General features: G+C 38.7%; 2 protein-coding genes across 7 annotated transcripts in view; both read right to left on the bottom strand.

Moving 5' to 3' along the window:
* The window catches only part of LOC135161918 (uncharacterized), a 38,095-nt gene extending 32,785 nt beyond the window's left edge, over nucleotides 1-5,310 (bottom strand). Inside the window, exons 1-2 of one of the 5 annotated variants that reach the window (XM_064119919.1) lie at nucleotides 5,228-5,310; nucleotides 353-545 (exon numbers count right to left, since the gene is read on the bottom strand). In XM_064119919.1, the coding sequence (XP_063975989.1) occupies nucleotides 353-359 (7 nt within the window). In that variant the 5' untranslated portion in view covers nucleotides 360-545; nucleotides 5,228-5,310. Of the gene's footprint in view, nucleotides 1-352; nucleotides 546-622; nucleotides 686-3,152; nucleotides 3,661-4,842; nucleotides 5,206-5,227 lie in introns of those variants that run through there. The other 4 variants (XM_064119917.1, XM_064119918.1, XM_064119922.1 and 1 more) reach the window with 4 other exon arrangements.
* Nucleotides 5,311-9,979: 4,669 nt separating this feature from the next.
* LOC135161937 (fringe glycosyltransferase) overlaps nucleotides 9,980-14,806 on the bottom strand; it is a 42,938-nt gene continuing 38,111 nt past the window's right edge. For both annotated transcript variants that reach the window (XM_064119953.1, XM_064119955.1), the window contains exons 7-9: nucleotides 13,272-13,437; nucleotides 12,236-12,321; nucleotides 9,980-10,918 (exon numbers count right to left, since the gene is read on the bottom strand). In XM_064119953.1, the coding sequence (XP_063976023.1) occupies nucleotides 10,861-10,918; nucleotides 12,236-12,321; nucleotides 13,272-13,437 (310 nt within the window). In that variant the 3' untranslated portion in view covers nucleotides 9,980-10,860. The remainder of the gene's footprint in view (nucleotides 10,919-12,235; nucleotides 12,322-13,271; nucleotides 13,438-14,806) is intronic.

Below are 14,806 nucleotides of genomic sequence, written 5' to 3'. Positions count from 1 at the left end.
GCTTAAATTTTCATATAAAAATTCTGTAATTAGTTTATTTAGGGATTAAAATAAATGCAGATATTGAATAAATTGATTTTTATGAATTAGGTTCCCATTGATAGTAAAATAATGGAAACAAATTATTCGATAAAAAATTGCTGATTTAATAGGACCAATACTGCAAGTTGTATAATTATTTTTCCAACTTTTATAAAGTATCATTAATCAGGAGGTATTATCCCTCGGTTTTATGTTCGAAATAAAGTTTTGTCAAGATTAATACGTTCACGATAAATTTTTCAGGCTTAAATAACGTCTACTCGTACTAATACTAACATATGTATTTTTAATCAAAAGTTGTATGACTCACCCTTCATTCCGTGCAATTATAATCTCCTCAGTGAGAGGACGCAACTCTCTGGAGACTTCCTTCGGCCCAAAGTTGACAGTGTTGGCTGTGGGGGTAATTGGTGGTGGTAACAAGTGTACTTTCAGTTATCGATGGGGAAAAAAAAATTTAATGATGGCTCATCAAACGAGGCGATGCCGAGTCCCAGGACTTTCTGGAAAATAAGAGAGGGAAGAATCACACGTTAGTGAAGCCCTAACATTCCATTCAATTGCAGAACTGATTTTTTACTTTTAACACAATCTTCAATAGAAAACATTTCGTGTAAAAATATTTGTCATCGTTTTCCCGTTCGCACTTTTATCAACTTGGTTTTGACCAGGTCTAGTGGATGAATATTTATAATTTTTCACCACTTGAAAGAGCAAGAGCCGTTGATTACTTAAAAATTCTCCTCCTTGATTTTTATAACTCCGGCCAACTTTCACCATCATAGTCGTTACTTTGAGCTTAATCTTCTGAAAATGGACGGACCATTTGCGTTAATATTCATGGAAATCTATGAGAATGGAAGGGACGATGATAGCGGGTTAAAAATTTACGGCAACGTGATAACGGAACTCTGATTTTGTTGATCCTAGGGCTCAGGGAATTATTGATTCGTTGTTGACGCGGGCGTATTCACGTGAAAAAAGGATTTTCCTAAACGATTCTTTAAATACTAGAATATTACGTGAGTATATCATGATCTTGGGGCCCCAACAGACTATCTCCGGAAGAAAATGAAACATTACCCTCATTTTTCGTAGCATCGAGTGTATTTTTAAATAATTTCTGATGTAAAGGACTTACTCTTGATGATTCGATGAATAATTTTGATCTAAATGAAGATTATGAGTTATAAATTCTCGAGGTTTCCAAATCGCAAAGAAAAATATAGATAAGCAATAGAGTTTATCAGTGGAATGGAACAAGACTAATCGTAGTTTGATAAAATTCAATAGAATTTATCGTTCAATTCACGACTATCTTCTAAAAAATGACGTACGAAAAATCTCCACTCTCTCCTCAGAATATTAAAATGAAAATATCCTTTATCTCGCAATAGGAGAAGCAGTCTCTAGTGACTTCCGACGATATTTACGATTGCTTCCGCGGTCATCTCACCGATCTCTGGACGCAGCGTAAGCCGCATCGTAAATTTGTGTCCCAAGAGGAAGCTAACTCGAAGGAGAGAGAAAGCGGGCAAGACCTGCAATGCATAACGTCCTAGCTCCCCAGGTGCATTTATATCATCCTTTGTTTTTCTCACTCAAATTCAACGAGGTACGAAATTCTCGGGCGTATCCGCTGATCCTCGAATGAGTTACACTCCGTCTTCTCCGTCTCTGAGCGAAGTCACTCTTTTCCGAGAAGATGACGTGAGCCCCAACGACAGTCGTCCTTTTGGCGACGATGGAAAACCCTGAGCCCCGTTAATTTCATAATTAATTCTCCTGACTCCTGATTCTAGGACACCGAAAAAATAAGAGAAAAATTTCTGATGATGTGGAAGAAACAGACGGCATTTCTCCCAAAAAATTTTGATTTTTACTTCGTTATCCTGACTTGGGGCCCGAAGGACCTTAAGTAAATTCAGGGGTCTCGTGGAAACTAATCTTTCCATTCGCTGCAATTCCGATTTCATCAGAGACGTTGAAAAGCTACCCTCTCCTCCCGTGAATAAAATTCTCCACTCAATAAGGCTGCTTGCAGGCAATATCTTTCCCAAACGACGTGCACTTTATCTCAGAGAGAAAACAGATCTAGGACCCGGAGAAAGCATAAACCTGGATACATCTTATATTATTAAACCTTTAGGCGGCGATAAAGATAAAGAGTGCATTTGATGTTCAAATATTGTCAGAGGACGCGTTTTTTTTTTTACCTCACATACATGTATACGATTGATGCCCATTCATAAGACGGCGGGAAGTCACGTACATAAACTGCTTGAGTCGTGTTAAGACAGGAGGATGAATTTCGCTGTACAAACGTTGAAGATGAAAATCTACAATCCTATTATGTGAGATTGTCTGGGGAATGAAAATACGATGTGTCTAGGCGAAAGCCGAAAGGTAATGTGACGTTGGTGAGTGAGGGTGGCACGTACGAAGGTGGTCGTTATCCTTCTCACCCCTCATTCTTTCACGGAAAGTACCTTCGAAGCGCTCAATCCTCGTCCCCCTGATCAGAATGCTGTCTTCAGAGCAACATAAACGCATCTTCATTTAAAGGAGACAGGTTCGATTCCCCACGTCATCTGGAGTCGCTCAAGGAATCATCAAATCTCGACCGGAAGGTCATTTCTCCCCGGTTTTTGATGACTTCTAGCTGAGGGATTTTAATAGCGAGGGGCTCATTAATGAAGGCAGGATCTCTTGGGAGAAATTAAGAGAGAATTAGAATTTAGAGCGAGAGAATCCAGCGCTGTCTAGACAGAACTCGAACTCGAGTCTGATTGGGAAAGGTCGGACGATAAAAACGAGAGCTGATCGTTCCTTCATCGAAAGTGATTTCGAAGGGCACAATCCTAATCCCTTTGATTAGAATCCTGACTTGGCAGGATCATAGAAGATCTTCGCACGATGGAAACAGTCCAATTACGTCATTTGCGAAATTCAAAGTGAATTGGAGTTTATAGGGCCGAAATTCTGGACTGCCGAGTCTGGTAAGGAAAGAGAAACAACAGACGTCAATTCTGGGAGGTGATATGTGCTCCAAATAAGTACCTTCCGGATGTCCAATCCTCATTCATCTCATCAGAAGAATGTCTACAAACCTGAAACGATCTTCCCACGAAGGAAACATTCCAAATGCATCATTTGGTTTCAGTTTCCTACGTGATGATCCCCAAAGTCGCTCGAGGAATGGTCCAATCTCGGCCAGAAGTTCACTTCCCCCTCGCTCTTGATGATATTCCAAATCGGAAAGCTCCGCATCGAAGTCACGAAAGTCTATTAATGAAATCACGACCCCTTCGTTGGCTCAAAGATCAGATGACAATCGCCGGAGAAGGCGGCACGTATCAAGGTGGTCGTTATATCACCCCTCCTTCCATCGAATGTGCCATCGACCCAGTCAACGTTCATCCCTTCCATCAGGATTGTCTCCAAAACACCATGAAAGGATCTTCGCCCTAACAGAACACTCAACTGCGTCATCGAAGCTCAGTTCCTCCCGTCATGATCCGCAGTCACTCAAGAGACTCTGAAGACCAGACAGAAGTTCAATGTTTCGCAACTCCTGGTGACTTCAGGGAAAACCCCTTCATCAAAGCCACAAAAGATTGTAATAACGAAAGCATAACTTCTTTCATAAAGAAAAAAAAAATTCATGGTCAAGGGTTGAAGTTGTGTAAACCCTTGAAGTCGAGAGAAAAAGAAAATATTTGCGAGGAGAGGAAAGTCGAGAGGGTGATAGTGCTCAGAGGGGACAAGGTTGAAAACCGGAGGGCGACCTCGACCTACCACCGAAAAAACAGTCTGATATAAAACCAGTCCCACGAGGGCTTTTCATTTCCATCCTCTCTCCTTTCTAAATTCAACTTTTGAAGACGCGTTCACGGAAGATGATTCGGTTTCAAAAAGATCACAGTTAAATAAACTGTGATGTGCAAACTTTCCAGACATTTATCACACTGTGATATAATAAAATACTCCGAATTCATCTGAATTATTGAAATTTATATTTGCAGAGCCTCCTATCAGTATCTGCTGAATGGCATTATTAACCCGAAAGGAGTATAAATGTCTCGCGCAAATAATGACGACTACGAACAATGAATTTTACCCAAAATCACCGCTGAACGCGGGCAATTTTTGGTACGGTATTCACGAATTAATATTCATCGAAAAATTGCTCACCATGAATTATAATAGGGGAGGCCGGGGTGAAATTGAATATTTATCCCCATCAATAATTTCTCATAGTGCGGACTATATTTACTCTAAAAGCACGTAAACATCTCTCTCCAACAATGACTTTTTTGTCTCCAAAAGAATTAATTTAAAAAAACAAAACGCTTGTTACCACAACAGACCCTATCGGAAAATCACCCTATTTTAACGGAAGAAACTTAAAATTTTTTCCAACGACCGCCAACGAAATCTCAGTCGTGATCTTCACTGACGAGTCAGTCGGTCTTTCCGGATCATCAAAAAGCTCTTCGGAATCTCCTATAAAAGCTACTCCCGCGGCCGCCTCCAACAAACATCATCACCGTCCAAAACCAGATCCGAAGGCCACATCCTCACCAAATAATTCCCCCTATCTCCCTCCCCCTGTCTAACTTCCCCAAGCAATCCTCAAAAAGGATTCCCAGGGTGACCTCGACCTCGTAATCGACGTAACTGCGCCACTGTCTCCCCCGAGAGCGCAATCATTCCATTCGCATTCAGCCTGCACCCGTTGCGCAATCCAAAAGCCCTTCACACCAATAATCATGCAGCGGTAAATAAACACAGAAATACCATAATGTGTGATAAATCCATTCATCCAGTGGTGTCACTCACCCCCATGCGAAAAAGCATCGCTACAAAAACCCTGGATTCAACCATATAAATGAATTGTGTAAAGCCCGGCGGGTGCGTCACTGGCCGACGTCAAGCCGATACTCGAAAAAAATATATATATATATATATGTATATATATATTAGGGAGCGATAGGTCGTTCCTGCACGGCCGGCTGCGATGCGACTGCAAATAGCGAGCCGTGCAGAAAGCGGGCTTGACCTAGTTAGAAAAAGCACGGGTTGGGCGAGGGGAGGAGAAATGGCCCGAGTGCGCGTTAATGTTGACGCGATGACGACGCGGCTATCACTGAGCCTAGCTTTCACAACGAAAGCCCGCACGTACCCTCAAAATCGTGGTAGCCAGAGCAGAGAGGGGATGATGCTTTTGCACAGCGGACTCTGCGCGCCATCGGGATTTCAAAAGCTCCCTCTGCTTCAACCCCTGGCTGGAGTAAGCCCACATGTACGTGTAGCACTTTTCTCCAGCTCCCTCATCCCCCTTTCACTCCCACCCTCTCGGTCGCCAGCAGCCGCACTCCACTCTACCCCTACTCTATCCATCCCTCCCTGGAGCCCGCGACGCCGAAGCGAAACCCCGCGCCATTCGACTGAGCGAACTCCCCTCCCCCCTACCCACCCCACCATATCGATCACGCGACGCTGGAGAATCCACAGTGTCGCATCCATACGACTTGCGATTAACTGTCAACATACCTGTGACCGCATGCAATTTTTATCGTTTTGAGGCCTTGCGGAGGGCGCCGGCAGGACGCGGAGGCTCTCGTGAGGACTTCGGGAGATCTCGGGATCTGCATGCGGAGCTCTCCGGTGTTAGGGAGAGGGACGAGTGCACGTGGGGGAGGGGGATTTTTTTAAAGCGGAAGGGTTGGAAGGGAGCGTAAGGGATTTGCACAACAGGAGGGCTTAAAAAATTGGTGCGTAATGCATTTTTAGTCTTTATATGGTTTTTTTTATTAAGCGGATGGAGTCTGGCAGAAGATGAAGTTGGAATTCGAAGCGATGTATCGATTTGAAAAGTTTTGAGAGACAGGGAAACATTATTTTTTTTATTTCTTTCCGGCTGTGTTATTTTGCATTTTGTTCGCTTCTTGTAGTTGAAATGGCTTCATAAAACATGGAAATATTCATGTGCTTTGCATATTTAAAGAGACAACAGTGATTGCAAGGTGCCACAGACGGAATTACAAATGAAAAAAGAGTAATTTTTTCATTCGTTGAACGATAATCTCCTTTGAAAAAATTAATATTTTCAATTTGTTAGTTCTACTAGTCAGAGTTATGACATGATATTCCCATTGACTAGTCTCCTGACTCATAAACCGAATAGTTTGAATTAAAATGTCTTGTGCATACATTCAACTTCCAGATGTACGTTGCCATTTCGATATTCGACTAGTGAGTTGAGCCGATTTCCGATGGGGCCCGACTGCACAAACGTGTTTACAACGACTATATCTACTGATTTGCAGTACACTGACCGCTTTGTGCATTATTACGATGCACTCACGAATATTGACTTGACAATAACGGATGGGATGGCGAAATATATAATGCAATGGCCTCCCTGAGGAAAGTATGGTAACACGTGTACGTCAGGTCGTCAGTTATACATAAGTTGACGACTCGAATAAGCGCATTTGGTTTAGAAATTCAGAGAAAGTCGGCAGATGGAGGTGAAGCAAAGAAGTTTAATATAAAAATTTTATCTGACGGATTTTCCCGCCGAGAGATTATCGACAATAACTTAACAATGTTTCAACCCTTAAATTATATCTCACCTGAAATATTAATATTTAATGAAAAATTGTAAATTGCCTTTAACGTTTTTACGACGATCTATTTTCAACTTATTTTCAAAGAGATGATTTCAGGACGATATCACCTGAATATTGACAATATCATTTCAACCTCAGCACTCAACATTACCTCCACATTGCTGCAACATTGGCTCCATATATTTTCCTCTGAAAATTAAATGAAATATGCTTTTGTTCCCACCAGAAGCAGTTGTTTTACGGTACCCCGGTAGCACAGAAAATAAAATTTCACTTTCGTCCAACAGATAAAGACGTTGAGCCAGATCTGAAAACAAGAAGCCAGAGAAGGGTGAAATGGTGGTAAAAAAGTGTGCTCCAGGCAGAATGACGTATTTTTCATTCTTCCATCCTTCTGACGCTCATTGCAAGGGGCCTGCGCGTGCTCCGTCATACAGAATCTGCTGCTGAGTTCAATCGAGAAGTCCTTCATGGGACGACGATTCTTTTTCAAGAGTCTCACCTATACACCAACGCGTGAGTTTTTCCCTTTATTTCCCTTCATTTTTATATGTGCAAACTTCCGTGCTGTAGAGACCTCTCAAGGCCTATACATCGGGCTCTCGGATTTCATTGACGATATCACAATTAAAGGTCTGTGGGTGGTTTTGTATTGAAATGGGCTCGCGTCAATGGACGTCGTGAGACGATTGTTCAGTCATTGAGGAATAATTCATGAAAATTCTCAGGTCCATGTATCCATTGGATCTTCATCTTTATATTGATTTAGAATTATTTTCTGGGTGCGTACCCTTTCGGTCTTTGACGATTTGTACCCATCCCACCCCCACCCCTGTCTACCCTATTCGACGAAGGAAACATCACTGGGAGGGAAAACCTCAGTGCAGTCGTCGCTGTGACGAGATTACCACTCGGCAGTGAAACTGAGATTAAATAAAGCGCTACAGATTTTTGACTCCCGTCACCGGGAGTCGAACCCATATCCGTAGCATACTAGTCTAGCACTCTAACCGTACCGGCCACATTAATAATTTTGGTGATTTAATTTCACCGAATTTGGTGGATCTTACCACGTTAATAATTTATTGTTTCGTTTGCGAGCGCGAAAAAATGTCCTTTAATTTTTAGGCGGTGCGCAAAATCTTCCTTTACGCATAGACTAATGAAAGTTTGAAAAATAAGTGTCAGCCACTGACCAAATACAAAAAAATATTAACAAAAAAAAATAATAACTACATATGAAATAAATTAGCTATTTGTTGATGAAAGCAATTTTCTATTTATTCATTTTCAATTCAAGATGTCACTCAATGCTGCTATAAGTTGTACACTTGTAGCCCCTCACCGTCGTACAACTTGAAATGCAATTCAACTGTCAAGTACTTAAAAAGTAAATTCGTAATTGCGAGTGTAAAACAAACAAAAAAAACGCGAGAACACAGAAGGCAAAAATGCATGTAAAAAAAAAAGTGGAGCAGTGAACATTACAGCATAGAGTGACGCAGCGTGCGAGTAGAAAGAAGAATGAAAGAAAAAGAAGGAGGTATCTTATAAATGGGTCACATTGTCGGTGGCACGACCTCGTTTTAGTTGAGCGCATCGCCGAGCCAAACTTTTACTAAAAACCAATGTACGATTCGGCTCTGCCGTCTGTCGTCCTTTCGCTTGTTCTCTTTATGGAACGAAACCGCATCACTCGGGCCAGGTTACAAATTCCCAAGTGGATTAGCACTTGCTGCTGTCATTGTCAGGCTAATTCCCGTCGGCTTACCGCAATTGATTCTCGGGGATCATTTCTAATTGTTCAGGACAATGCCCGATTCCTTATCCTTATTAATGATAACAGCTGAGGATTCAGTACAGATGGGACTTTCCGTTTTTTAACGTAAATAATCCTCGTTATTGTTGAGGTTAGAACTCATTCTCACGTGACTAATTCAGGTGAAAACTAGCGCCGCAATGATGACGATAATTTATCGTGCCTTTCCTGCAATTTGTTTTCCTTTTATGTTTTTAATTTGCATACGATTATTCATCAAGATTTTTTGTAATTTCTCGGGTTTTTTTTTTTTATTAAAATTTTTTCCTTTCCGGAAAAATTAACGTCGTTAAATTTGATGGAACAATTCGTAGAATTAACGTGGCGATTCGTCCAATTGTAGTTTCAACTGACATTTTTTATTCAGTTTCCCTTCGTTCGCGAATTATCTCTCGAAACGTAATTTTCACATTTTTTTCTGACGGTTTTTATTGAATTTTTGTCTCTTTCATTCCGTACCGTCGGTGAATTATTCCGTTGGTACTATTGAAAAGCGCTGACCGTTTCGGTCAAACAATAATCCTTCCGTTTTACTACATTTTTCCGTCAGTGTCCTGAGCTGCCGATGAATTTCTAATGATTTCCTAAAGGCACAGATAAAAAAATCTTGATTCGCTTCACGTCGCTATGAAAATATTCTGCAAATGCCACCATCAAACCGACTGAAATTCTCATTTTTAGATAAAGTTGCTCATCATATCTTTTCCTACATACACACGAGTAAACAACTCAGGCGTGATGCAATATATGCAGCTGGATGTGCTATTTGAATGTGCAATATGCCTGAGAATTTTTATGGAAAACTGCATCCAAGTATGAAGCCCTGTTATTTATTTTTTTCTTCCACAACTTTTGTAGAGGACACGTCTATGAGTTCATGCGTTAAATCATATTTTTTATCCGATTTGCATTAAAGAAATGTTATCTTAAATTAAAACCTTTATTTGAATTTTTTTACTCAAAAGTAATTTTCCTTCATTCAATTTAAAATAATTTTTTAAATTTGCCATTTCTTAAATTTATAATGAAATTTCCTTCTTTTCTAATTTTAACTACACAAACAAACTAATAAACTCAATTCTCATTGAATGACAATAAAAACCAAAAAATACAATTTTACAATTTTTAATGCAAAAAATTCAATTAAACTAAATGAAAAAAATTAGATCGTAAACGTTTAAATTGTTTAAAAACTATATACAGCAGATACCTTCCTTACCTTTCACGATTCCGGCGGTTCGTGAATACGCTAGTAGATGGGGGTCCATTATCGATTAATTCTTTCGACTCCCTTCGCTTCAGAAACCTAATAACATGACGAAACAGAGTTTGAAACGTGTGTTTCAGTCCGGAAGATCGTTTCATGTTAATGAAGAGTTGAAAATTGCATTCGAATATGGAAGAACGATGTCAGCGACATATTTTTCTGAAGAGATTAGTCAAAATAAAGTAGTTCACATACGGGGAAAATAATAGCCAATTTTATTACTAAATAATTCTTTATATATCATTATCATTGAGTTACTTTACAATTCGTCGTTCAACAATCATTAATTACAAAATAAGATTCTCTCATCTACTCTCAACAAACGAAATTAATAAGAAAAAATATATATATTAATGGAATAAGATAATATATATTATTAGTACATAATATATACACACACATTTACATATATACATATATATTATTGGTACATAATGTATATATATCTCACGCCGGATATTTCAATGAATCGGCCTCAAATATTTCCCATTTTAATCGATTCTATCGAGAGTAAAATTGAATTTTGAAAATCACATCGATAATCTTGTCTGAAAGCAACTGTTACATATTGCACACCCAAATGGGTCTTCCCATTGTCAATCACACAGGTGAAAAGAAAATCCCGTAGGTAAAAGAAATATCAAAGAACATATGAAAAAATCTGAAATAAAGAGAATAAAAATATCGTACAATCAGGTATTCCCTCACAGACTAAGATATCACATCGTAGAGCTGTCTGCTTCAATAATGAGACTAGTTCGGAGTTCGTATTTTTAAAAAACATAAATAATCAAACTGTTAACATTGGAACTCTGACAGTATGATAACTCATCCTCACTCAATAAATTTATATAAATATTCTCTTGAAATTCTCCTCGCACTTCTCTCATCAATATTTACAAGTATCACGATTTCACGATGAGAAAATACGAGTATTTTTCTGGTGTAAAATTACAATATTTACAGGACCAAAGAGTTGTTTAACAATAATTAAAAATATCAAAATAATCTAGATATTTTAGTTGATTCGGATATCAGTGAGATATTGTATTAATTGTCCTCTTTGGATGCTATCGATAAATAATGAGCCCTGATCATCTCCTTGGGCAGTCAGTCTCGTGGGGGAATAATCGACAGTGGATTGATCTGAATCTGAAACATAAATTTCAGTAAATTAAGACTCTTATTGTTTATAAAATTAAATAAAGTAACTATTTATTCGATTGCGTGAATTTATCGCATCGATAAATCGATTTTTGCCTGTCGATTTGTGGCAACAATCGATACCGATGTACGTTCACTTGGGTATTTGATACGGCAATGCATTCCCGAATATGAATCGCTGTTAATTATGGGACGATACTGTGAATACAATCGATTAAAAGTCATAGAGCTAAAATCGATCGTGACACTCGTTCTGAAAAACTTATGCATGTGCCACGTGTGTGAATTCTCTCATCCCACACCTCTTGCACCTCTCACTTGTCACTTTTCCCTTTGTTTTACTTCTCATCATACAGCGACCTTCTTCTGGGACATCGCGAGCTTCGCAATTCAAATAATTGACGCCTTCAGCGAATAGAAAGGGGCTGGCGGAGAAACAATTATTCAGGATAGAGTAATGAGAACTTCAAGTTTTTCATTTGTCGAACGTATTCGATAGTTTGCAGAATAGAAAGGATGCGGTAGTGCATCGCGCCAAGTGCACGACCGGGCCTCCAATGGCGTCGAATAAATGATTTGCTAATTAGATCCCCTTTTTCTTTTAAAAATATGGTTTTATTATTTTAAAATTAGGGGAGAGATATTACGGTATGAACAAAGCAGCCGCGTGTCAACATAACCTGAAGGAAATAATGGGAAATGAAACCTCAGGGGCTTCTGGGCGACTCCTTTCTGTTTTCACCTTCGAGCATTGTTTGCACCTCATGTCTGCCTTTGACAATTCTCCTCGGGTTTTTTTTCGTGCGGTCACTCCTCCACTTAATCATCACCCTCGCGTTATTTAATTTAAGTCTTGGAGATACACGAGACGCAACACTTCGCCTGAATTAAATGAGCAAGCTTAATTCAATATCTCGGAAAGAAACTTCAGATCTCGACTTGATTAAATATTTGTCATTAAAAAAACATAATTCTCTTTGTGGGAATTAAATTTCATTAATTAGAAAATAAATAACCGCCTAAACGACGACGAGAAGTCTTTCATTCACGAATTACCTCACTCGGATCAATAATTATTTCGAAATTGACTCGTGAAGTTAATTTACTAATTAATTAATTTCCATTCGCGGGAGGAGAAATAATTCCTGACGAGTTCAATCTCCATTTGCGAGAGAAAAAAATATTCTCGAGGAGTTATTGCACCCGAATTTCTCAAAATGATTTAAAATTATCGAAAACCTGTTTCGGAACTTTCGGGAAGGAAGAGGGAGGGCTAGAAGAGGAATAAAAAAAAAGTGAAATTACCTATTAGGATCATCCTTGAGACGGAAACCATCGATTTTAACAACGTTCCACTCGTCTCGTGGATCCTTCGAGTAGCTGAACGATACCTGAAATCCAATGAAAACATAAATTCATTTATTATTATTTTTTAAATTTATTGTTGGTCAAAATTACCCTTTTTTAAAAATATGTTTAATATTTTTTATTAAAAAAAATTTTTTTCTCCACTTCTTTCTTTTCCATTGGTCATATGAACCTGCTACTTTCGATCTCATCGAAGTAAAAAAACACTTCTAGTTAATTACCCCTCAAAATCGCGTTATTTATAGTACAATAAAATCCCAAAATTAGTTATTAACAAAAATATTGGGGGGAAAAATTGACCGACTAACGCACATTGAATAGTTAAGGTATAAAAAATTGTAAGTGATGTGTACGTATAACTCATAAAAATTTTATTCTTCATTATACGCGTAGAGCACTGCATGAATGCTAAAGCCAAAGAGCGGTGAGACACCTGGCGCGAGACACGCCACTTGAGTAACGATGAGATCGCTCGAAGGTCTTTACCTACAAGGTACTAGTGTACAACCCGTCGAGTTGTCGTTCATCATAAACTACGGGAATAAAAACGGTTGGCAATTTTATTATTATCTTTCGAGTACCACAAATGAGCTGAATTATGCAATTTTTAATTTTTTGCTGACAGATTCACCACATTTTCCAGAATTTAGCTGTTGACAATTTCGAATTATTTTTGTTTCAAATTTGACGATAACCAGATAATTATAAAATGGTTAAGATGGTAATTTCATGGTGGGAGAGCGAACGGATATTAATAACAATCAAAAACTTTAGTGAATGTTCTGGGTTTCAATTCATGAGAAAAATAACGAGTTGGAAAATTTATTTGGTATTTCCACAACTAGAAATACGAATAGAAATTATGATAGAAAATCATAACTGGAAAATAAAGAGTTAATAAATAAATACAGTAGTGAATGGTTAACCGAACAAATAACTACGACTAAAATTAATTAATTCACCAATTATTTACCTGCTCATGGAAGGTATCCTCATTAAGAAACTTCATCGGTTCCAAGTGCGAATGAAACTGCTCAACCACAGTCAATTGTTTCTTCAACAAATGCTCAATAATGTACCCCATTGTGACGTCATCGGGCAGTCGAATTCTGTCGCCAACAGTTATGAATTTTCCGCCTCTGCAAAAAAAAATACGCGACCGTTAAAAAAAGTCATTCGAGAGTAATTGAACAAATGAATTTGTAATAACTCTACAAATGTTCCGCCCGTTCCTAGATGAAATATTCATTTCACGGGCAATATTTTCCCCTCAACATGCATAGAATTATTCAGTAACAATGAAGGCAGTATTTACGCAAACCGCAATAAAAAATAACTCGACAAATTAAGCGGTACGCGTGGTCCGAGATCAAATATTTATTTCACGAGTGATATTTTCCACTCAACGGGGAGGGAAATATTCAGTAAAAATTGCGGAAGTATTTTCCGAGGAATTTGCGAAATATAGTTGACATTCAGTCAGTCCTAAATTCCTTTAATTTAACACAAATTTTTTTTTCGGGCACGAATATTCCAAAGAGATTGATTTTCTTCAACCCGCCTCATTATCAAAATCAAACAAAAGTTGAAAAATCGCCAGATTAAAGGTAAATTAGAGTAAACCCAGTAAACATGCAAATACCAGCTGTTCACCCTTGCAGCGGCCATTTTTATTAGTTGATGAAGTCGCCACGAAGTATCGCATTCTTACTGAACGTTGTCTCTTTCAAAATAATTTTGAAAAAATATTTAACATTTTATCTCTCAATTTCTTACACTAAACGTCTCCACTAGCTCTTCAGCTCATAACTCACGACAATTTCTACACCGGTGGCCCCCTCCCCCCCATTAATTTGGCAACATTCCACAGCAATGGAGATTAGACAGGTCTCTTTGACACTCAGCACCTGCATCCCTCCAGTCCTTCCGTTTTACTAATTATTTCCCTCTCCCCTGATTCGCCTCCTTTAATGTGAACGTCAGGCAGGCGAATGTATCGGTTAAACCTCGATACGAATTATTCACTCATACGCACCCAGTCTTGTATTGATTAATTCAGCTGAGCCAGTTGCCGCACGGATGTATCTGTCTATGGCTTTATCCCCCATGACCATCAGGCATTCGTTAATTTTCCATTTTATTTCATTTAAACCGTGAGTTGTTTTTTATTGAAAATTAACAAGGGCTCTGCATTTTGCATTTATCGCCACGTATCCAAGAATATCGAGTGATCCCCGGGAATGCCTTGACCATGCCGACGGCATTTCCAGGTGTGGTGTGAAGAATTAAAAAAATATTTATTCCGCACAGTCATTATCCACTAACTGCACTCGCATTTTTCACGGCTGTTCATTTTTCCTTGCATTCATGGCGAAAAAAAATTACCACCTGTGGTATTAAATAAAAATAGCCAGAAAAAAATACGAAAATTGGCGTTTGAAATGTTATGCGCGAGCAAAAGAACGTTCAATAAAAAAAAAGGGACTAATGGAATTGTAGGAGGGTTAA

Source organism: Diachasmimorpha longicaudata, chromosome 4, assembly GCF_034640455.1.
Source record: "Diachasmimorpha longicaudata isolate KC_UGA_2023 chromosome 4, iyDiaLong2, whole genome shotgun sequence".
Lineage (NCBI taxonomy): Eukaryota > Metazoa > Arthropoda > Insecta > Hymenoptera > Braconidae > Diachasmimorpha > Diachasmimorpha longicaudata.
Note: the sequence above shows the minus strand (reverse complement) of the source record. Positions and strands in the feature narration are given on the sequence as shown.